Below are 23,344 nucleotides of genomic sequence, written 5' to 3' on the forward strand. Positions count from 1 at the left end.
GTTGCTTGAGAGGGTTGCGTGTGCATCTGGAGGAACAGGTATTGATGAATATATGGTAAGCATATCTACTCAGTTGAATGTAAGAATTTCTAATATGTTTTACATACTTATTCTTTTAAAAAATATTTTGTCATCATTGTTCTTGTACTCATCAAAATGGCAGATGCCAACATAAATCAAATATTTAATTGAACAGTATCTTACCTTTGTTGATTCTACAAAACCTTTATTGTTTTACAATTATTTTTCTGCATACTTTTAGGAACGCAAGAGCTGAAAACCTTGGATGAATCATATTATTTTGTGTTTCGGATTAGTGTTAAAGATGATTGGAATAGGAACCATCTGGAAGCTCGAGATCTTAATTTGTCTCACATTATTACTGGAACTCACATTGGCTTAACTTCAATCCTGTGTTTCAGTGTTTTTGTTGCATTGATGAACAATGCATATATAAGGCAAGGAAAGTTTACAAACCATTTTTGTCAAGAAAATAGAATTGATATATCGCTCTTTTCCATCTCAGCATCTTTTACACATTGGGCTCAATTTAACCAAATCACTCTTTTCCATCTCAGCATCTTTTAAACATTGGGCTCGATTTAACCAAATGGGAACAAAGTCCCATAGCGAGCACGTTTAGCCACGTGCTTCCTGGTGTTCATAGTGCCAAGAAACACATGGCTATTCAACATGACCCGCTTTGTATAAGGGGCCTCAATGGTGAATGCATGTCTGAGGCCGCACATAGCCCCATTTTGGACAGTGTGGAGATCCGCTCATGAGAACTCCCCAGTGTAGCGAGAGATCGGGTCATGTTTTCAAATGATGTCCCAATCTCCGAGGCCCTGAAGCGATTTCCCCAACCTTCCCTCCGAGCCAAATGCACTTTGGCCACCCCAAATGCCACGCAGGGCACCCAGGCCCGATCACGCACATGCCAACTGGACACCTTAGCAGTATCAGGTGGCACCAGCAGTACTAGGACACCACTCTGCCTGCATCTGAGAGCCTCCAATACCCTGGGAGACCCCCACGAGTGTCATTCCATCTGGTCCCCGTTTGTGGGGACCAGTGATGAACAGCACTCACCCAAGGTCTCCGAGGCAAAGAGGATGAATCTCAAAGCCTCAGGTACCTCAGGAATCTGCACATGAGAGTGAGACTAACTGTCTTGCTCTAATATGCAGACTTTCCAAAAAGTGATCCTGCCAACATTGGGCGGGATTTACCTCGTGAGATCACGTTGGATCTTGCGAGTCGTTGCCAACCGGATAGATCCTGGGAGCAGTTCTCCCTGCTATTATTGGCCATACTGCACCGTGGCGAGCTGCTTTTCCGACACAGCGTGGCCATTGGATTGTGCCAACAGTCAGAATAAATCCTGGTTGATTGGTTTGAGGAATCCAAGTGCTTTGCCCAAACGTTGTATTGTAAATGTGTGGTGCCACATGTGGCTTCCTACTTCTGCACCATTCTTCTGGTTTGTCTTAATTCAAAAAAGGTTATAGTTTCTGCTACTCAAATCATTGGAGCTAAATTCAATGGCACATTAAAACAAATTCCAGAATTGCAATGCCTGATTAACCCACACCTGTTGATCTTGGTGGAGACAGCAGCCCAAATTTCTGCTGTCTGATCTTTTCAACTATTTCAGTATCCAGCCAGTATTAACAATGCTGTTGATTGGCAGACTTGCACAGCTTTAAAACAAAACAAAGCGCCAAACACTTGTAGAACCAAAGCAACAGCCAGAAGAAATTAACCAGTAACTAATCTGTAAAATTGATAATCCCTTCAACTGGCAACATATTGGGGAGGGGTTGAGTGGCAGGTTGTTCCTGTTGCTGCTAAGAGAGTGCATGAGATTATGGGAAGGCACTACCTGGAGCATTGACCTCCAAGATGGAACGATTTGTACCAATCAGTGTTGCATGCTGATTGTTGTTATGATCTGCACACATCTGGGTCATTCACAATGGACATGCTATTGGTCTTACATCCTGCCTATCTCCGACAACCTATCACTTGCTTCTTTATCAAAATTCTATTCATCTTTGACATAAAAATATTCAGACTCCATTTCCACCACCTTGTCAGGAAGAGAGTCCCAAGCAACCGTCTGAGAGAAACCAGCTTGGGCGCGGTTTTTAAGTTTGAGCTTGGGCTCTCATTCAAGTGAAATGAGGCTGGTGAATAGCAGGAGAGGACAAAAATGAGAACTGCGCCAGGCACAAACAGCTTGCAATACAACCGCCCTAGGAGGGTGAGGGGGGTGTGCTGGGGAGCAATCTGGAGGGGAGCTGGGGAAACTCACAGCACCATGCCATCCCCTGGATTGTTTACTGGTTCTGGGGCAGCCCTTGTCCCTGCCCGTCTGCTCCAATGACCACCCATTACCCCACCAACTGCCAAGGCCTCTGGCCTTGCAGCTGAAGGCTATTCCTGATCAGGAATTGGCAAGCGTGGTTTCGTGAGCACCTCACACATCCCAGGTGGATTTCCGTGGGTGGGCGGGCTATAAAGCAAGTGGGAATCACTGTCTAGAATCCTAATCACACCTTGATGCATGGGCTGAACACTGTGGGAGTCAACATCAAACACGCAGCAACCAACATCTTAACACCCTTGGAATGGGACACAGCTCTGAGGACATGTCCATGGCCAGAGAGTGGGTGGAAGCCCCGGGAGGAGGGGGAATGCCTGGAAAGATGAGCTAAGGGTTCAGATGTCAGCCCGCATTATGGAAGAAAGTGACAGAGGCATCATAATGGTCTTCCACAAAGCTGTTTAATGTGTTTTATAATCCCTCACTATCCCAATGATGTTGCCTCCCCCACCCCCCCCCCCCCCCCCCACACAGATCTCCCAACCCCTCCCCAGATGCCTCAGTGATCCTCCTACCTCTACTGCTACATCTGGATGTCCCCCAGGATGAACATCTGAGATGGAGGAAGCCAGCTGCTTACCTCATCCCATGGCCTTCAATGCCCTTCGCAGGCTTCCTCTGGGGGCTCTTCAGGCCAGAAGGACCCCAGTGCACTTGTTGGCGGCACATGCACAACCGTGCCATCTTGTCCTGTGTGCTGACTTTGAGACGCAGCCTCATCAAATGGGTGAAACTCAGGGGAGCTGGTGGCTACTATGCCGCTCCATGGGACTGGTCCGGATTGGTATCCGGCACCCCCTCCTCCTGCTCGGTGCCCATAGGGCCCTGGAGTTCACCCTGGGACGGAGGAGCAGCTGGCTCAAGCCCCAGCGTCCCCTGAATCATCTGGCTCTGGTAGTTTCCCATGAACTGCACCAAAGTGTTGATGCCCTTGGCGATGCTCCTCAGTGACTGGGACACATTCCCCCAGTGAGAGGTCATGCTCTGCAGTGCCTTGGCAATGCCCACCTGCGACTGGGACAAGCTCGGCAGCATCTCGGCCATACCCATCTGAGAGCATGTCATGTCCCGCAGAACCACATTGAGGCGGCCTAGTACTCAGTGACATCCCCCAGCGAGTTGGACATTCTGCCAAGACCCTCTGTCATGGCCATCACCGACTGTGCAATGCCTTGGACATCTTCGCCAATGGTGCCAATGTCATGCATCAGGCTCTCCACTGCGGTCACCACCCTAGCAATGTTGGCCTCAGTGCCACATATTGCCAGCCATATCTCCTGTGTTCGTAGTCTCTGGGACTCCTCCAATTGGCTATGGATCTGCTGGAGTGATGCTGACATCTCCCACTGAATATCCCGGCTGCACCCTATGATCTTGATCAGCTCCGAGTACCTCTGTATCACAGTCTCTGCATCAGGCTGGGACCCAGCTGGGTCCTGGGATCCAGTAGCCCTCTGATTGCTGTTTCCCCTGTGGGTTCCTGCCTCTACCTGATGTGCACCAGATTGTGCCCCAGAAGCCTGTTTGCTAATGTCCCAAAGTGGTGTGGGTATCTGCAATGGTGGAGGAAGGGGATGAAAGCTGTGCCGCGACTATAACTTACATCTTTGCAGCTCTCCGGCGAGGTGTTCACCTCAGAGTCAGGAGAGGGGGCCACCCAGGATGGGACGGCGCCGTCGACTGGAGGACCAGTGGGAGAATAAACCTGTGTTTAGTGAGAGGGATGGATCAGTCAGTATGGCAATAAAAACTCAAGTTTGACAGATCCTCCAGGTGGAGCCCAGTGGTTCCTCATCGCTGCAACGCCCGTCAGCCTCCTCGTGGGTGATCACCCCGTCCTCGGCCACGCCAGTCACCTCGCGGCACGCTCCTTGAAGGAGGCGAGGATTCTTAAGTCCGGGTCACCGCCCCCAGTCTGGGTTCTCTCCTGACGATAATTGGAGAGCTTTTCCTGAGGAGACACAGAGGGGTCTTCCTTAGCCACATGTGTGGTCCACAGTGGTCCGAGGAAGGGGCGTGAAGGAAGGGTTGGGGGGAGTTGAAGGGGGTGAGGATGAAGGGAGAGTTATGGGTCGCATGGGGAGCTGGGGGTGGATGATCCTTTGGGAGTATTTGTATTCCTGACAAATACATGAATGGGATGGGAATAGAGGGATATGGTCCCCGGAAGGGTAAGGGGTTTTAGTTCGACAGACAGCATGGTCGGTGCAGGCTTGGAGGTCCAAAGAGCCTGCTCCTGTGCTGTAAGTTTATTTGTTCTATGGCCTCCAGGTTGTGGGAAACCAGGTTGGCGAGGTTTCTTATTGTACGATGCCCCACGGCACAACCGGCATCGCACCGACAGAATTACTCATGGGGCGTTGACTCCGGATGTGTCTCAGCCTCATCCTCGTCGATGTCAGGGCAGGGGTCCATCAGCGACAAGACCGCTCAGAGACGGACCCTCACCGCCACCCATAGGCGCTCATAATCATGACGGGTGATGTAGTTTATGTGACAAACTTCGGGACCAGAGCCACATAGATCCCTGGGACGCGATGAGACCAGTTTCCTACGCGGTCCAGGTCCAGGAAGTAGAGACACACCCTCACCTGGACCACTTACGATGACACGACCAGGAACCACCGGCATGTGGCCTGGAGACCCCATGCAGGACCCTGACACCATCCCCCATATGGCCAAAGAGTAGTCCAGAGACCAGTGGGGAACCTGGGCCCCAACCCGCCTGTTCTGTCTCCTGCTGACCGTCAAGACACTGTGGCACCCGTGGACTTGGCCGGGGGACCTGTGGCACCCGTGGACTTGGCAGGCGTTGACGCCGATAGCGACCGCTGGCGATGACACACACTTGTACCAGCAACCTTACCAGCTGGGGCATGCCGGCTGCGACGTTCTTCACGGTAGTGGCGGTCCCCAGTACGCTACACACCTCCAGGACTAGCTGTACCACCCCTGGAATTTTCCACGCAAACCCAGTGGCCACGGGACACGCCGCCTGAGGACATGGACATTTCTCCGGACTTGTGGGGTGGGGGGGTGGAAAAGGGGTGCTACGCCTGATGTGTTGGATGTGCTGAGTCTGCGAGGACTGCGTTTACCATAGCAGTGAGAGAGACAGGCTTCCAACACTTGTAGAAATACAACTCAATTGTATTGAACTATGAACTGTTAAACATACTTGAACTGTGGGTTGACACTATGCTGAGTTGACTGGAGACCTGAAGCTAACCTGAACAGACTATCCTGCTACCACATGGTGGATGTTCGTGTTGCTGGTCACGGGCTCTGGCTGTCTCAGAGGCTGCATCCCCAGAGAGCGGGAAAACTAGTACCCTCTGGCTTTATACTGGCCGTGTCCTGTCTGGTGATTGGCTGCTGTGTTCTGTGTGTTCATTGGTCATACTGTGTGTCAATCAGTGTCTGTCTGTGCACCATCATATACTTGTGTGTATATTATGACAGCGCCCACTATTGGACAGAGCTGTATAACATCCGCTGTACAACATGAGCTACTCAGGTGACTAGGGGATGGAGCTCCCTCCTAATTGAAGAAGCTCTCCACAGAATATAAACCCCAACCTGGAAGCAGTTCAGGAAGGAGGTTCTGCGGAGTGTGGAGAGTGGTGAGAAGTGAGTGGAGAGCAGTGAGCCTTGTACCCTGTTAGCCTGGCCTCTCATGGAGTCTTTTCCTCAGTTTACAACAGTAACTTTTTTATTATTTTATACTGCGCATTCTCACAGGCTTAAAAATACAAGACTGGGCCGCAAGCCTGTGCACCTGACTGATGATGCCATCAGTGCTCACATGACTCACCTCTTAAAGAGGTGAGTAACATCCATCATAACATAACATCCATCAACTGTAATACATAACATTCCTTCCCCCTTGTGGTAGTCACCACTGTTTGCACAATACGTGTATTAGAGGTAAAACGGTAAGGCTCCTGTACTACAGGTATGGGGGTAGATCCCTGCCTGCTGGCTCTGCCCAGTAGGCGGAGTATAAATGTTTGTGCACACCTAGCTGCTCCCATTTCTGGTAGCAGCTGCAGGAGGAACACATCTCTGCTTAATAAAGCCTCGATTACTCTCTACTCTCGTCTCGTCATAATTGACAGTGCATCAATTTATTATTATGTGGAGATGCCGGCGTTGGACTGGGGTGAGCACAGTAAGAATTCTTACAACACCAGGTTAAAATCCAACATGCTTGTTTCAAACACTAGCTTTCGGAGCACTGCTCCTACCTCAGGTGAATCAATTTATTAAGCAGGGATATTACAGCGATGGAACTACACATCAAGCTTGATCGCCTATAGCTGCACCCGCAAGCAGCCAACGGCGCTTCGGCCTTCGACCACTGGCTCGCTTGTTTCGAGAGCTACCTCCGATCCACGACGGACCAACCCTCGGAAGAACAGAAACTCCAGGTCCTCTACTCACGGGTGAGCTCCGATATTTTTTCCCCCTTATCCGGGATGCGCCTACTCACACGGAAGCAATGGTGCACCTGAAAGGACATTATATCCGCCCAATCAACAAACTGTACGCCAGGCACCTCCTGTCCATGAGACAGCAACTCCCTGGTGAGTCTTTAGACGATTTCTGGCGTGCCCTGCACTTCCTGGCGAGGAACTGTGATTGCCAGGCAGTTTCGGCAGTCGAATATACTGAACTTTTAACCCGGGACACTTTTGTTACGGGCATGGGGTCAGCGTACGTCCGCCAGCACCTATTAGAATGGGGTACGCTCGACCTTGCGGCAACCAGGCAGCTTGCAAACTCACTGACTGTTGCCTCCCGTAACGTACAGTTGTACGCCCCCAACCGCACGGCGCCCTCATGGACATTGTGGACCCCACTAGCGGCCGCCCCCAGCCAACCCAAGCCTGCACCGCGCGGCAGCCAGGCAGCCAGCCAGCCCCGGGGGGCCCAAATGCTATTTCTGCTGGCAGACAAAGCAGCCCCAGCAACGCTGCCCGGCGCAGAGTGCAATCTGCAAGGCCTGCGGGAAGAAGGGACATTTCGCTGTGGTGTGCTAGGCCCAGTCGGTCGCCGCTGTTTCCAGGCCCATTGTTCCCGCACCCCCCAAGTGTGACCCGTGGGCACCGCCATTTTCATCCCCGCAGCGCACGTGCGGCCCTTGAGCACCGCCATCTTCCTCCCAGCAGAACACAAGCGGCCCATGGGCTCCGCCATCTTCCTCCCATCAGATCACGTGCGGCCCGTGGGTGCTGCCATCTTTAAGGCCACATGCGCCCTGTGGCCGCTGCCATCTTCGGCGCCATTTTGGACGGCGCCTCAGGACCCCAGCTCGTCGAACACCTCATCTGGCCTCTCATCGCCTGCCACCGCCGCCGACCACCCCGGGGCCCACCAACCACCACCATAGCTCGCCTCCATCACGCTCAACCAGTCCCGGCCGCACAACCTCGCAACGGCGACGACGACGGTGAAAGCCGATGGGAACGAGACATCCTGCCTTCTGGACTCCGGGAGCATGGAAAGCTACATCCACCCCGCTACGGTAAGTCGCTGCTCCCTCGCGGTACACCCCATTACCCAAAGAATCTCCCTGGCCTCCGGATCCCACTCATTGGAAATCCGGGGGTACGGTATCGCCACCCTCATCGTCCAGGGCGTAAAGTTCAGCAACTTCAGGCTCTACGTCCTCACCAACCTCTGCGCTGCCCTGTTACTCGGCTTGGACTTCCATAGATAGAATTTACAGTGCAGAAGGAGGCCATTCGGCCCATCGAGTCTGCACTGGCTCTTGGAAAGAGCATCCTACCCAAGGTCAACACCTCCACCCTATCCCCATAACCCAGTAACCCCACCCAACACTAAGGGCAATTTTGGACACTAAGGGCAATTTAGCATGGCCAATCCACCTAACCTGAACATCTTTGGACTGTGGGAGGAAACCGGAGTACCCGGAGGAAACCCACGCAGACACAGGGAGGATGTGCAGACTCCACACAGACAGTGACCCAAGCCGGAATCGAACCTGGGATCCTGGAGCTGTGAAGCGATTGTGCTATCCACAAGCTACCGTGCTGCCCTTAAACCTCCAAGCCTAACTCTAAACTTCGGAACACACCTGCCACCCCTCACCGTTTGCGGCCTCACGATCCTTAAGGTCGACCCACCTTCCCTGTTTGCAAATCTCACCCCGGATTGCAAACCCGTCGCCACCAGGAGTAGAACTGGACCTTCATCAGGTCGGAAGTCCAGCGGCTGCTGTGGGAAGGCATCATTGAGGCCAGCAACAGCCCCTGGAGAGCCCAAGTGGTAATAGTTAAGACTGGGGAGAAACACAGGATGGCCATTGTCTACAGTTAGGCCATCAATCGGTACACGCAGCTCGACCCGTACCCCCTCACACGCATATCTGATATGGTCAATCAGATTGCACAGTACCTGGTCTTTTCTACAGTGGACCTGAAATCTGCCTACCACCAGCTCCCCATCTGCAAGGCGGGCCGCCAATACACTGCGTTCGAAGCAGACGGCCGCCTTTACCACTTCCTGAGGATTCCCTTCGGCGTCACTAACGGAGTCTCAGTCTTCCAACGTGAGATGTGCTGAATGGTTGACTGGTACGGGCTGCAGGCCACCTTCCCGTACCTAGATAACGTCACCATCTGCGGCCACGACCAGCAGGACCACGACCAGCAGGACCACGACGCTAACCTTTTCAAATTTCTCCAGACTGCCAAACTCCTGAACCTCACGTACAGTAAGGAGAAGTGCATGTTCCACACCAAAAGCTTAGCCATTCTTGGCTATGTTGTGGAAAATGGTGTTCTAGGACCCGACCCCGACCGCATTCGCCCCCTCATGGAACTCCCACTCCCCCACTGCCCCAATGCCATGAAATTATGCCTGAGGTTTTTCTCCTATTACACCCAGTGGGTCCCTAACTATGCGAACAAGGCCCGCCCGCTCATCCACTCCACAGTTTTCCCCCTGGCGGTTGAGGCTCGCCAGGCCTTCAAACATATCAAGGCTGACATCACCAAAGCCGCGATGCACACGGTCGACAAGACCCTCCTTTTCCAGGTTGGGAGCGATGCATCAGACGTCGCTCTGGTCGCCACCCTCAACCAGGCAGGCAGGCCCGTGACATTCTTTTCCCGCACCCTCCATGCCTTCGAAATTCGGCACTCCTCTGTTGAAAAAGAGGCCCAAGCCATCGTAGAAGCTGTGCGGCATTGGAGGCCTGATATGACGTCTGCCAAGGTCATTAAGCGCTCAACAGCATCTTTGCCCTGTTCAGTTTCCCCGCTTACGTCCACAGCAACCTCCTTTATGAGTGATGAGCTGCGTGGGTTCCTGCTCAGCAAGGGCATTGCCTCAAGCAGGACGACCAGCTACAACCCCCAGGGAGACGGGCAGGTGGAGAGGGAGAATGGGACGGTCTGGAAGGCCGTCCTGCTGGCCCTGTGGTCTAAAAATCTCCCGGTCTCCAGCTGGCAGGAGGTCCTCCCCGACGCGCTCCACTCCAACCAATCGCTACTCTGCACTGCGACTAATGAAACCCCCCATGAACGTCTCCTTGCCTTCCCTAGGAAGTGCACCTCCGGGGTTTCGCTCCCAACGTGGCTGGCAGCTCCAGGACCTGTCCTCCTCCGCAAACACGTATGGCTCCACAAGGCGGACCCGTTGGTCGAAAGGGTATAGCTGCTGCATGCGAACCCGCAATATGCACATGGCGAACCCCGACGGCTGCCAGAATACAGTCTCCCTCAGGGACCTGGCACCAGCTGGATTCCCGCACCACCCGACACCCCCCCTCCGATTGCCCCGGCGCCACCCACCCGCCCACCAGTGCACCTCACGACAGCCCCTGCCTCAGGACGATCCGTCCTCCCACTGGTTCCATCCAGGGATGAAGATGAGGACAACACGCTACCAGAGTCACAGGCGACCAAGCCAGCGCCTGCATTACCAGTGGGACTGAGGCTCTCACAGCGGAGGATCAAGGCACCCTGTTATAGTCAATATTTTTCCCGCTTCTGGACTGTGATAGAAAGATTCAACAACGCTCGTTAAGAAAACAAAACAAGGCCTTATTTGCGAATTACAATTGCATGCAGAAATGGCTGAAACTTGGGAGTCAGAAAGCAGTCAAATACAAACTGCTGGGTCCGTCCCAGGTCTGCACTATTACAAAGAAATAGGACGGTATTTATACATTATAGAATCAAGATAACGTGAATACAGCTTGGTCAGGAATTTGATCAAAAGTAAAACATAAGCAATATCATAAAACTGGCGTCACCTTGCTGACCTTTGAGGACTCGGGGTCTCATATCATTATCTTGTCTTTTGATCGCATGTTTAAGAAACGGAGCAGACTTGTTTAAGTATGGTAAGAGACGAGTTCTGCCCTATCTTGTCATAGTTAGACTGTTTTGGGTTATGACGAGTTAGTTTTATCAAGTTTACAGAGCCAGCCAGTTTTCGGGTCAACTTGACCTTTTCTGCTTTCAATGCATGCTTTAGGTTATGAGAGCTTGGCTTTTCTTACTTTGTACTAAAAGTTGACCGCTTTTCCCAGAATGCCATTATTTACTTCGTACAGCATCACACCCGACCGGCTAAATTTGTAAATTTTCAAAAGACTGTAAACTTTAAATTCTTACATACTTGTAAATAGTTTTCCACCACCCCCGCTGGACTCTTTTTTTAACAGGGGGTGAATGTGGTAGTCACCACTGTTTGTATAATACATGTATGAGAGGTAATACGGCTCCTGTACTACAGGTACGGGGGTAGATCCCTGCCTTCTGGCTCCGCCCAGTAGGCTGAGTATAAATGTGTGTGCTCTCCGTGCAGCAGCCATTTCTGGAGCTGCAGGAGGCAACACATCTCTGCTTAATAAAGCCTCAATTACTCTCTACTCTCGTCTCATCGTAATTGATAGTGCATCAGCCCTTTACTTTGAAACTTCCCCTTAAGCAAACACCTCCAGTATTTACATAGTTTCGCAAGCAACACACATGCACAAGCAGAAAATCCATTTCCATCAACAAGAAAAGCAGTTTCCAGCAGATACACAACACGATGTATACTTAATAAGAGAGTCTGCCTGGCAGGCATCTGTTTTGCATTGGCGGTCTCCTTCCTTCTGGTGCAGGATTGTCCACCTTCGGGATACTGGGGATCTCAGGTGAAGAGGGTCTGTCCCTAGGGGGGCGTGCAGACAATCTTTTTCACAGGGCTGGCATCCTTGTGTGATTGTGATGGTTTGCTCCAGGGACAGTGTGCTGACTTCAGGTAGTAAGGCCAAGGCCCCTTCTTGAAGTCTTATGGGGATGGGCAGTTCCGACTTGGGGGTGTGCCGCTAACAGCTGGTGAGCATGTTGTCACCACACAATCTTCTCCCTGGGTCTGGGTCAGGACCGTGGCAGGTATCCACTTGTCAGTCATGTTGTGGCTCCAGGCCAGTACTTGCTCACCATGACAGAAAGAGTATCTTTCGGAATTCATTTCCTTTCTGGACATCTGGACTAATCGGTTTCTTTTGACAATCTTGTGAGTTTCTTCAGGTAACAAGAGGTCAAATGTAGTTTGAAGCTTCCTTTTTTAGCAGCATGTATGCCACCAAGTTCTGGGTCGTGGCATGAGGTCAGTCCTGGCCAAAAAGCTACTGACACATTGAACTCCTCCGCCCATGAAGCTTTCAATGAGTGCTTTAATTATTGCACAAATCTTTCTGAAAGACCATTGTCAAGGGACGATAAGGTACCGATTTAATGTGCTGAATGACGTTCCATTCCATGTAGTCTGTGAATTCCTGCCCGTGTAGATAACAATCTGTTCAGGGTTTCCAAAACATGCAAGCATTTCATTTAATTTCTCAACGGTCAGGTTAGCTGGAATTGGAATGGGCATCAACGACAACCAACATATTCGACCCACAAGGCACCTTGGGCCAATCCCAGGAGCGTAACGGCGACAATGGCGGTGTACTCCTGATTTTGGTGCAAACATGATACAAACTGGCTTTTTCCTCAACCTGAGCATCCAATCTCAGTCACCACAAATAGCGACCTCCTTCATCCTCACCACCCCTGGATGGCCCTGTTGCAATTGCTTCAGTACCTTGTACATTAGTCCAAAAATGTGCAAGTTAGGTAAAGTGCCCATGATCAATGCGCGGGGTTGTGAAGATAGGGCGGGGAATGGGCCGAGGTAACGTGCTCTTTCGGAGGGTCAGTGCAGACCCGATGGGCCAAATGGACTCATTCTGCTCTGTAAGGATTTTACTTCTATGGATTAAGTTTGGAGAAATGATCACCCGCATCCCCGTTCTGAACTGACAACACCAACGGGACAACTATGGTTTCAATTCCAGATGGTTCCTCCTAGCCCTCCCTTTCAGGACTAGGTCTATCATCTGGCTCAGAACAGGGCCATTTCTTGTATCACTCTTCACTTGTGCTGCTGTTACTGGTATATTTTCAAAATCTTCAACCTATTACTGGATTGCTCTCCACTTAACGACAGGGGCAGCCTGAATAATGCATCTGCATTTGCCTGTCACTCTGGGGCCTACTGGCTGCCATTGAGGGTATCCTGGAGAATGGGCCGAAGATAGACGTGAATGGACAATGATCCATCAGCAGCACGAAGTGGCAGCCATATAAATGGTGGTAAAATTCCCTCACACCAAAAATGATGCTGAGGGCCTGCTTCTCTAGTTGAGCGTAACTCGTCTCTGCACCGGTTTGAGAGCGTGGAGCGTGAAGCGAAGCACTCAGCCTTTCTGTGGTAGTCACCACTAGCAGTATTATATGTATTACGGTAAGACACATATAATAGAGGTACATGGGTGAATCCCTGCCTGTTGGCTCCGCTCAGTCGGCGGCATATAAATGTGTGTGCTCGCCGGTGCAGCAGCCATTCTGGTGGCAGCTACAGGAGGCACAACATGTTTGCTCAATAAAGCCTTGATTATTCCACTACTCTCTTTGTGGTAATTGATAGTGCATCACTCTCCTCACCGTTGAGTAGCATGTGTGACAACACTGCACCAATTCCATAGGATGAGGCATCATACTCCAATTGCAAGGGCAACTTGTGGTCGAAGTAAACCAAGACATCTGACCTCCTGAAGTTCTTATTTGACAGCTAGATGTGCTCACTCACAGTCTTGGTCCCATTTCCAAAATTGACCTTTACATCAAAGATTGTATAATGGCTTCAAAAATGTCGCCAAATTTGGAATAAACTTGCCAGAGTAATTCACGAGACCCAGAAAGAGCTTAATTGGTCACATTAGTCGGCCAAGGAGCCTCCATGGCTGCCTCCATTTTCTTGAGTGCCTTGCGTAGCCCCTTATGGTCGATGTTAAAGTACTCTATTGAGTTCTGGAAGAAGTCACGCTTTTACTTTTTTACTTCTAAGCCGTGTTCTTGCAGGTGTTTTAGGGTCCAGTCAAGGTTCTTCAGATGCTCTTCCTCTGTGGACCCGATGATCAAGATATCATAGAGTGGCATTGTACCCCTTTAGTCCACCTAGTATTTCGTCCATAGAACTCTGAACTAATGTTGGGACCGACATGATCACAAAGGGGAGCCTTTTATACTAAAACAAACTGCAATAGCTCACTTTCGTCAGCAGGTGTTGGAATTCAGCAGTCACTCCCATCTGCAGGTAAGCCTGCGACAGATCTATCTTCATGAATTTTCTCCCATCTGCCAGGCTACTGAACATATCTTCAATCAAGGACCATGGGTATTGATCTGCATATAGAGCTGGTTTAACAGTAACTTTGAAATCACCACAGATTCGGATCAATCCACGTGTTTTAAAACGGGTACAATCGTAGTTGCCTAATCACTTGTCGTCACTGGTTGAGTACACCGGTGTTCATCAGTTTAATCAATTTGGCTTCTATTTTCAAACAGATTATTTTTGGATTATTGCCAAGCCACATGCAGATTGGCACAGGACAAATCAGATTTAAGGAGAGGAATGCATGGTCAAAGATTTTAGCGGCAAAGTTAGGTTGGAGAAGCTGGAGCTGTTCTTCTTGGAAAAAGGAGATTGATGGGAAATTTGATAGCGATGTACATGATTCTGAGAAGTTTAGATGAACAGACAAAGATAAGGGGCGCGATTCTCAGGCCTCATGCACTCTCGTTCGAATGAAATGAGGCCAGTGAATAGAACATAGAACATAGAACATAGAACAGTACAGCACAGAACAGGCCCTTCGGCCCTCAATGTTGTGCCGAGCCATGATCACCCTACTCAAACTCACGTATCTACCCTATACCCGTAACCCAACAACCCCCCCCCCCTTAACCTTACTTTTATTAGGACACTACGGGCAATTTAGCATGGCCAATCCACCTAACCCGCACATCTTTGGACTGTGGGAGGAAACCGGAGCACCCGGAGGAAACCCACGCACACAGGGGGAGGACGTGCAGACTCCGCACAGACAGTGACCCAAGCCGGAATCGAACCTGGGACCCTGGAGCTGTGAAGCATTTATGCTAACCACCATGCTACCCTGCTGCCCCAAATAGTGGGAGAAGCCAAAAACGAGAACCCTGCCAGGCAGCAAACAGTTTGCGATGCAACCGGTCCACTTCCGTAGGCAAAATCGCGATCTCTCCGTAGCGTGTCGAGAACCAATTATCACCACTTAAGCCCTATTTCCATACAATTAACTGGAGTGGCCCCATATCCATAAGGGCAGCACGGTAGCATTGTGGATAGCACAATTGCTTCACAGCTCCAGGGTCCCAAGTTCGATTTCGACTTGGGTCACTGTCTGTGTGGAGTCTGCACATCCTCCCCGTGTGTGCGTGGGTTTCCTCCGGGTACTCCGGTTTCCTCCCACAGTCCAAAGATGTGCAGGTTGGGTGGATTGGCCATGAAAAATTGTCCAAAATTCTATGATTAACCTAGGACAAAAGTTCGGCGCAACATCGTGGGCCGAAGGGCCTGTTCTGTGCTGTATTTCTCTATCTATCCCACTGTCTCTCGTAATTCATTGACCTCCCCAGCAAGTGGTCATGCTGGCGCCGATTAGTACTCCTTTTGAAAACGTGAACTGGTGGAAGGGCTTCTGCAGGGAGCCAAGGAGGTGAGTAGCCATCGTTGCTCATCGGGAAAGAGCCCAGGGGCGCTGGTCTTGCCTCCCCAATGCTCAGTGGGGAGTGGGGTACCCTTGGCTGGGGTGGTGAGACCCCGGCTGGGGGACGGACCCTCCACAGGGTGGGCCGCTTTGGGAGAGTAGAGAGGGGCGGGACTGGCGTCGCAACTACGCACAGCACCACCATGCCAACTGCTAGATCGGTTGTACCCGTTCTGGGAGCAACCCTTGTTCCTACCAGTCTGCTCCACCGACCATGCATAACCCCCACCGACGTTTGAGTTCTCTGGCCTTGTGGCTGAAGACTATTGCTAATCGGGAATTGGCAATCATAGTTAAGAACAAAGAACAAAGAAAATTACAGCACAGGAACAGGCCCTTCGGCCGACCAAGCCTGCACCGAACATGCTGCCCTTCTGAACTAAAACCCTCTACCTTCCGGGGACCATATCCCTCTATTCCCATCTTATTCATGTATTTGCCAAGATGCCCCTTAAAAGTCACTATCCTATCTACTTCCATGACCTTCCCCAGCAGCGAGTTCCAGGTTCCCACCACCTTCTGTGCAAAAAAATAAATTGCCTCGTACATCTTTTAAACCTTTCCCTGTACACCTTATACCTATTGAGATACCCTCAATTACGACACAGGAGAGAAGATTGGTAATTCAAAGGCTTTAATTACCAGAGAACCGGACAGCTGCCGAGAAGTGTGGTCACAGCATGCTGCCCAGTGAGCATCACCTTATATACCGTTTCCTGGGGGCGGAGCCAGAGGTGGAGTCCCCCAGGGTTCCAAGTCCGGTCTTAAAGGGCCAATGTATTAAAGGCAAGGTTCAATTACAGCAGTTACCAATACCATTCATAACACCTATGTCCCCTAGTAATTGATCCTTCCACCCTGGGAAAAAGCTTCTAACTATCCACTCTGTCCATGTCCCTCACAATCTTGTAGACTCCTATCAGGTCAGCCCTCAACCTCCGTCATTCCAGTGAGAATAAACCCAGTTTCTCCAACCTCTCCTCATAGCTAATGCCCTCCATACCAGGCAACATCCTGGTAAATCTTTTCTCTACCCTCTCCAAAGCCGTCACATCCTTCTGGTCGTGTGGCGACCAGAATTGAACACTACATTCCAAGTACGGCCTAACTAAGATTCTATAAAGCTGCAACATGGCTTGCCAATTTTTAAACTCAATGGCCCGGCTGATGAAGGCAAGCATGCTGCATGCCTTCTTGACGACTTTCTCCAGCAGGTCCAGGGGCTGATTGACTGCATGCACTTCGCCTTGCACTCACCGGGCCATCTGGGAGTGCCCTACATATTAGGAGACCCAATGCAACAAGGCCCATGCGGCTACCGGGCTGTCATTGAGTCTGCTCAAAATGCGGTTCCAATGCCTCGACCACTCCAGTGGTTTCCTGCAGTATACCCTCCAGAGGGTCGCCCGCTTTGTAATGGTCTGCTGTGTCCTCCACAACTTGGCACAGCAGTGGAACGTCGGGCTGGGGTTGGGGATGAGGAACATGTGCCCACCTCCAAGGAGGTGGATGAGGATGATGAGGCAAGGCCAGACCAGCAGGGGCTGGAGGACGATACAGGGAGGAACTGGAGGACCAGACAGAGGCTGCATGACGGGCAGCAGCGGTGAGGGTCCAGCAAACCTAGAGCCAGGGAGGCCCTCATACCCACCCGATTCACATAGGACATTGCCTGGTCCATCATTGATACTTTACCCACCCCCCACCCCCATCGCCCACACCCCCAGGGTCACATCATCCCAGGGTGTTGGGACTGTGTCGGCACCGTCAGCAGGTCACTGTCAAGGGAAACAGGTGTTAACCCGCAGAGAGCTGAGCACCGGTGCTCCTCCATCTATGCTAATGTTTGATCCCTGCCTGTCTGCTGAGTGCTGGCTCACACCCATCACCTGCACGCATTGTGCCTGGGGAGGAGGAGATGCCTGGACAGCTGGGCCAAGGGTTTAGAGCTCAGCCCTCAATTCAGAAGAAAGTGACAGGCACCATACTGGTTGTGTGCAAGGGTTTTTAATGTGTCACAGGTGTCCAACAATTCCGCACTCTCCCAATGGTTTTGCGCCACTCTTCCCCCCCCCCCCTCCCACCCATACTTGGCCTTCCCAGCTCCACCGCTACATGTAGGTGTCTTCCTAGGATGCACATCTGAAGTGGAGGCAGTCAGCTGCTTACCTGTCCCGTGGCCTTCAGTGCCCCTGGTAGGCGTCATCTGGGAGCTTTCGGGCCGGAGGGCCACGACGCACTTGTCGATGGCACAGCCATGCTGCCCTGTCCGGTGTGCTGACCTCGAGACACGGCCTCATGAGAGGGGTGGAGCTGGGGGAAACTGGTGGCCACTATCCCCACTCCATGGGATGGGCCGTTTTGGTACCCAGCGCCCCCTCGTCCCGATCAGTGTCCATAGGGTCCGGGGTTAATCTAGGGACAGAGGGGCAGCTGGTTCAAGCCCTGGCTGCCTCTTTGTCATCTGGCTCTTCCAGCCCTAGCGGCTCCTCCCGATCTCTGCACCAAAGGTGTTGACGCCCTCAGCGATGCTTCTCAGTGATTGGGCCACGTTCTGCAACACCTCAGCAATACCCGACTAGAACAAGTTCCACAGCGCCTTGGCCATTCCCATCTGAGAGCAGGACATGTCACACAGAACCTCATCAAGTTCAGCCTGGCACTGGATCACATCCCCCAGTGAGTTGGCCATTCTGCCGAGACCCTCAACCATGGCCGTCACCTACTGCACAAAGCCTTGGACACCTTCACTCATGCTGCCAACGTCATGCGTCAGGCTCTCCACTACGGTCGCCACAGAAGTAGTGTTGGCTGCAGTGCCATGCATTGCCGGCGCCATAGTGTGGTATTGTGTGAAGCAAATAATGGCATGATGGGAAAAGTAGTCAAGTTTTCTTGGTACAAGTGAATTTAAACTGATGTCATATAACCTAAGGCACAGAATACACCGAGACAGCCTGTCTATGGGAACCGGGTGACTCTGAGAGTCTAGATAAGGCTTGGAGCTAGAAGTAGTCTTAATACATAACAAGCTGAACAACTATCTCTTCCTGTTCCTAAACAACTTCTTCCCTTTCTTAAAACAAAGACAAGATAATAATATGAAACTCAAGTCCCCTGGAGGTCAGCAAGGTGCCGCCATTGTAACGATTATTACTTATGTTTTACTTTCGATCAAATTCCTGACCAAGCTGTATTCATGTTATCTTGATCCTATAATGTATAAGAATCGCCTTCTTTTCTGTACTATCGCAGACTTGGGACGGACTCCGCAGTTTGTAATTGACTGCCTTCCGACTCCAAGTATCAGCCATTTTCTGCTAGCAGTTCTAATTAGTGAATAAAGTTCAGTTTTGCTTATCTAATGAATGCTGTTTGAATTTCTCTATCACAGTCAAGACGCGGGGAAAATATAAAATACGACAATATCCTGCACCCATAGCCTCTGGGACCTCCTCCAAGCAGCTATGGTCCTGCTGGAGTGTCACTGACGTCTCCCTCTGAATGTCCTGGCTGCACCATACTGTCTCCAACAGTTCCGGGTAATCATCAGGCTGGGACCCAGCTGTGTCCTGGGATCCAACAGACCTCCGAATGCTGTTTCGTCTGGGGGTTCCTGCCTCCACCTGTGAGGTGCTCACCAGATTGTGCCCCAGAAACCTGACCACTAACGTTTCCCACCGGGATATGTGTCTCTGTGCTGTCAGTGGGTGGGGATGACAGCTGCGACGCATCCCAGGTGCTCTCCTCCGAGGTATTCTGCTGGGAGGCGGGGGAGGGGGCCACCCGGCATGGGCCAGCGCAGTTGGCTGGATGACCTGTGGGAGAATGGGCATGTGGTCAGTGGGAGGGATGAGTCAGTCAGTATGGCAATAACAACTCGCGTTTGACAGGTGCTCCGGGTGGGGCCAAGTGGATCCTCACCTCTGCGGCTTCTGCCAACCTCCGTGTTGGTGACCACTCTGTTCTCAGCCACCCCGTCCCCTCCAGGGCCCATTACTCAAAGGTGGTGAGCCTCCACCAGTCTGGGTCCTCTCGCAGCAATTGTGGGAGAGTTTCTCCTGCAGAGACACAGAGGGCATCCAAAGTCACATGCATGGTTTACACTGGTGGGGGGGGGGGGGGGGGGGGGGGGGGGGGTTTGTTGGAAGGGTTGGGGGGTTGAAGGGAGAGGAGTGAAGGGAGGGTTAGGGGCCGCATGGAGAGTTTGGGGGGTCGAAGCTCCTGTGAGGGCAGAAAGATCTCCGAGGTGGGGAGGGGGGTGGGGGGGCAGGGTTGGTGTCAACTCACCCTTACTGCCCGGTGTAAGTCAGTGACCTTCTTACAACACTAGAGGCCAGTCCTCCTGGTCACATTCCATGAGCTTATTGCCGCCGCCACCTCGTCCCAGGCGGCACTGGTTATCCTGTGACTCATTATCCGGGACCCTCGGGGGAACTGGACATTTCTCCTGGCCTCCACTGCATCGAGGAGCCGCCTCAGGTCTGCAACCTCGAATCTTGGAGCCAGTCTTCTCGGTGTCATCGCTGAAAACTGAGTGGTGCTGGCTGTGCAAGTACTGTTTAAGTGCAGCATGGTAGCATGGTGGTTAGCACAGTTGCTTCACAGTTCCAAGATCCCAGGTTCGATTCCCGACTTGGGTCACTGTCTGTGTGGAGTTTGCATGTTCTCCCTGTGTGTGCGTGGGTTTCCTCCGGGTGCTCCGGTTTCCTCCCACAGTCCAAAGATGTGCAGGTTAGGTGGATTGGCCATTTTAAATTGCCCTTAGTATCCAAAAAAGGTTAAGTTGAGTTACGGGGATAAAGGTGAAAGGGTGGAGGTGTGGGGCTTAAGTAGGGTGCTCTTTCCAAGGGCCGGTGCAGACTCGATGGGCTGAATGGCCTCTTTCTGCACTGTAAATTCTATAAACCTTGTTAGCAGGGGGCTGGCGAGTGCGGTCCTGGCGAATGAGCTGCTGAGCCTTCATTTGCAGTGAGAAGCCCGCGGGGCCTTGTTAAATGGACCAATTAACGTTGAATAACGTTGCCTCGCAGGGCCGAGTGTCAGAAAGCTCAGGAAAGCCCACTCGCAAGCACACTTCGAAATCTTTCTGGAGCATTATGCCCAAGATGTTACCATTGGTTGATAGCACATAAATAAGGAGATGTTGATTTAAGGTTTTGGACAAGAGAGGAAGAATCTTTTATGCACTGAGTGGTAATGACCAGGAACTTGTTCCCTGTGAGGGTGGAGGAAACAGTGATGAGAAAGAAATTGGATGGGAACTTGAGGGGAAAAACTTGCATGTCTTTGGTGTTAGAGCAGTAAAATGGGACTGATTGGATTGCTAGCACAACAAATAACCACAGAGCCTCTTTCTGGGTTGTAGTAACTCTATAAACACAACTGCAAAAAGGTGGGAAAATCCAATAATTTGAGAAGTATTCATATATTGGAAATGTCTAGAAATGCATCCATTTGCTTAATCAAGTAAACTTAATCAAGTAATCAAGTAAAAAAATTACCATTTTTCTGTTCAATGAAATGACAGAGATCACATCAGCCTGCAGAATGAACGATCTCTTCTTTTCTTTTATTTCCCATGAACTCACAAGTAATTCAGAAGATACTAACAGAAGCAAAGTATTTTGCTGATGATTCCTTATCAACCTTGCAAACTAGTTCTTGTGAACATCTCAGAAAATAGAAGGAACAAGATTCTGTTGCATAAGAGACCTTTTTTCACCATTGAAAACCAACATTGTGTTTAAAGGCTTAGGAAACCATGCCGTCCAGAGTTTAAATTTGCAATGGTGCATAATAATAATGCATGCAGCCTCATAATATTTATATTTCCAACTCACTGCCTGTCTCCTCTCCCACCTATATTTAACTGGAATTAGGCAGGTTGGGATCAGGATTTAGACTTTGAAAAATTTAACCTCTCTGTATTTTGAGGGGACCCTCCCCCCAAACCCCACTATGTCAGATACAGGTAAAGGTTCTCCAGCCCTGTCACAGCCAGACTAGTGTGGGATATTCAACTGTCTAGGAAAGAATCCATTGACATTCAGCAGGACCGGACAACCCTAGTGGCAGGCGGCACTGGAAAATCCTACCGTTCTCTTTTTTTTTACAGATGGTTTACTTAGGCTTTCCATTGCTTTCAGTCAAAGCAATATCAATATTAAGGCAGGAAACAATGATGCTGTTTTAAGTAAAAAGCAAAAATTGCAAATATTAAAAATCTGAATCAACACACAAAATGCTGAAAACACAGCAGATTAAATCAGCAATTGTGGTGAGAAAAGTTAGCTTAATGCAGGTCTTCTCCACCTAAAATCTTAAAGCTGCATAATTCTACACCAGATATTGTGGACTCAGGGATTTATTTCTGTACTGTTTGTCCACATCAAGCTGCCATACTGTATTGTATTATTTTGATCATAGCATTGGAGAGAAGCATCTATTTTTGTTCAGGCAAAGTGATTGATGGATCATCACTTCCAGAGTTCTACTACTTTATGTTATAATATTTTATGATACTGATTGTCACTCATCCAAAGCACATCATGTCGGCTGAGAAAATATATTAAAGCATTAAATTAGACCACCTCCACCACACCACCCTGGGTTGCACAATAAATCATAACTTGTTTTGAAAACTTGAAGATCTTTAATTTGAACTCTTAAAACTAACCTTTTTTTCTATTTAGAATTCATGAGAATTTGAATGCTAATGTTCTAATGGAGCGAGTCAATATTATACTCCAGGTAGACAAAAATTGGGCTACCTGCCTGAACCTGGAAATACTTAAGACATTTATAGAAGAGAACTGTGCACCATTAACTGTACAATATGACAGGATGAGAAATCGGCACACACGAAATACCTTTTCACTTGGAGGAACCAAATCAGAAGAGGAGAAAAATAAAATGGAACCTGTGTGGAGAATTAAGGTACAATTTGATGGAAAAAATGAAAATGCTTATTTTGTGACATTCATTGACAGTGGTGGAAAGTTTTGAGTGTAGTTGTAAAATCCTTCAGAATATGGTCCAGAAAATTGTCTGCATGATGCACATTTTTGGGCACTAAACAGCCTCCTAAATATTGGGGCACCATATGTGTATGCTCTTTACAAGTCAGAAGTAGACCTTCTGCAATGCTGGTAAAGATGTAGAAATTAATTGTGGCATGCCCACACTTGAAACAGGCACAAGGCCTTTTCATTTGCTGTAAGATTGGTTTACCCTGTAACAGCCAGTATATACTGCATTCAAGTTAACCAGGTCAATATGCAGCCTTGTGGGCACCACTTTGTTAGGTTGCAGCCAGCAGGTAAGGTTTTAATGTATAGAAGTGCTCCTTCAAACTCTAAATCAAACAACATGGGCTTCTGCAACATGGGCTTCTGCTGACTACCTTTTCCAGTCACCTTGGGATTCCAGAGGTTAGTGCCTCTCATCACAGCTGCCATTTTTCTTAAAGGGACCTACCACTGGCCATTTGAAGCACTTGCTTGATTCACAATAGACCCCTTGGAAGATATAAGTTGAAGCCTACAATGATCACAGGACCCCAATTGTTCACTATACCATTAACACTGAGTTAGGGATGAACCCTAGTTCAGTGAGCAATGTACAAAAGTATGTTGGTGTAAACGTTCTGCTTTGGTAACATGCTGGGATATGAATTAATGCCTGCTTATTTTCTGCTGAGACAGTGAACTTTGGACTATGAGTTACTCTAGTTAACCCAGTTTAAGCCACAGCTCAGTGAGAAAGTGTGCCGGTATGACTGAGGTATCGAGGAC

The 23,344-nt window shown here is 50.1% G+C and overlaps 1 protein-coding gene across 4 annotated transcripts in view; it reads left to right on the top strand.

The window, feature by feature from the left end:
• LOC119967483 (transient receptor potential cation channel subfamily A member 1-like) overlaps positions 1-23,344 on the top strand; it is a 645,844-nt gene that overhangs the window by 484,059 nt on the left and 138,441 nt on the right. For all 4 annotated transcript variants that reach the window (XM_038800105.1, XM_038800113.1, XM_038800133.1 and 1 more), the window contains 2 exons: positions 263-458; positions 22,244-22,487. In XM_038800105.1, coding sequence (XP_038656033.1) covers positions 263-458; positions 22,244-22,487 — 440 coding nt within the window. The remainder of the gene's footprint in view (positions 1-262; positions 459-22,243; positions 22,488-23,344) is intronic.

This window comes from Scyliorhinus canicula, chromosome 1 (genome assembly GCF_902713615.1).
Source record: "Scyliorhinus canicula chromosome 1, sScyCan1.1, whole genome shotgun sequence".
Lineage (NCBI taxonomy): Eukaryota > Metazoa > Chordata > Chondrichthyes > Carcharhiniformes > Scyliorhinidae > Scyliorhinus > Scyliorhinus canicula.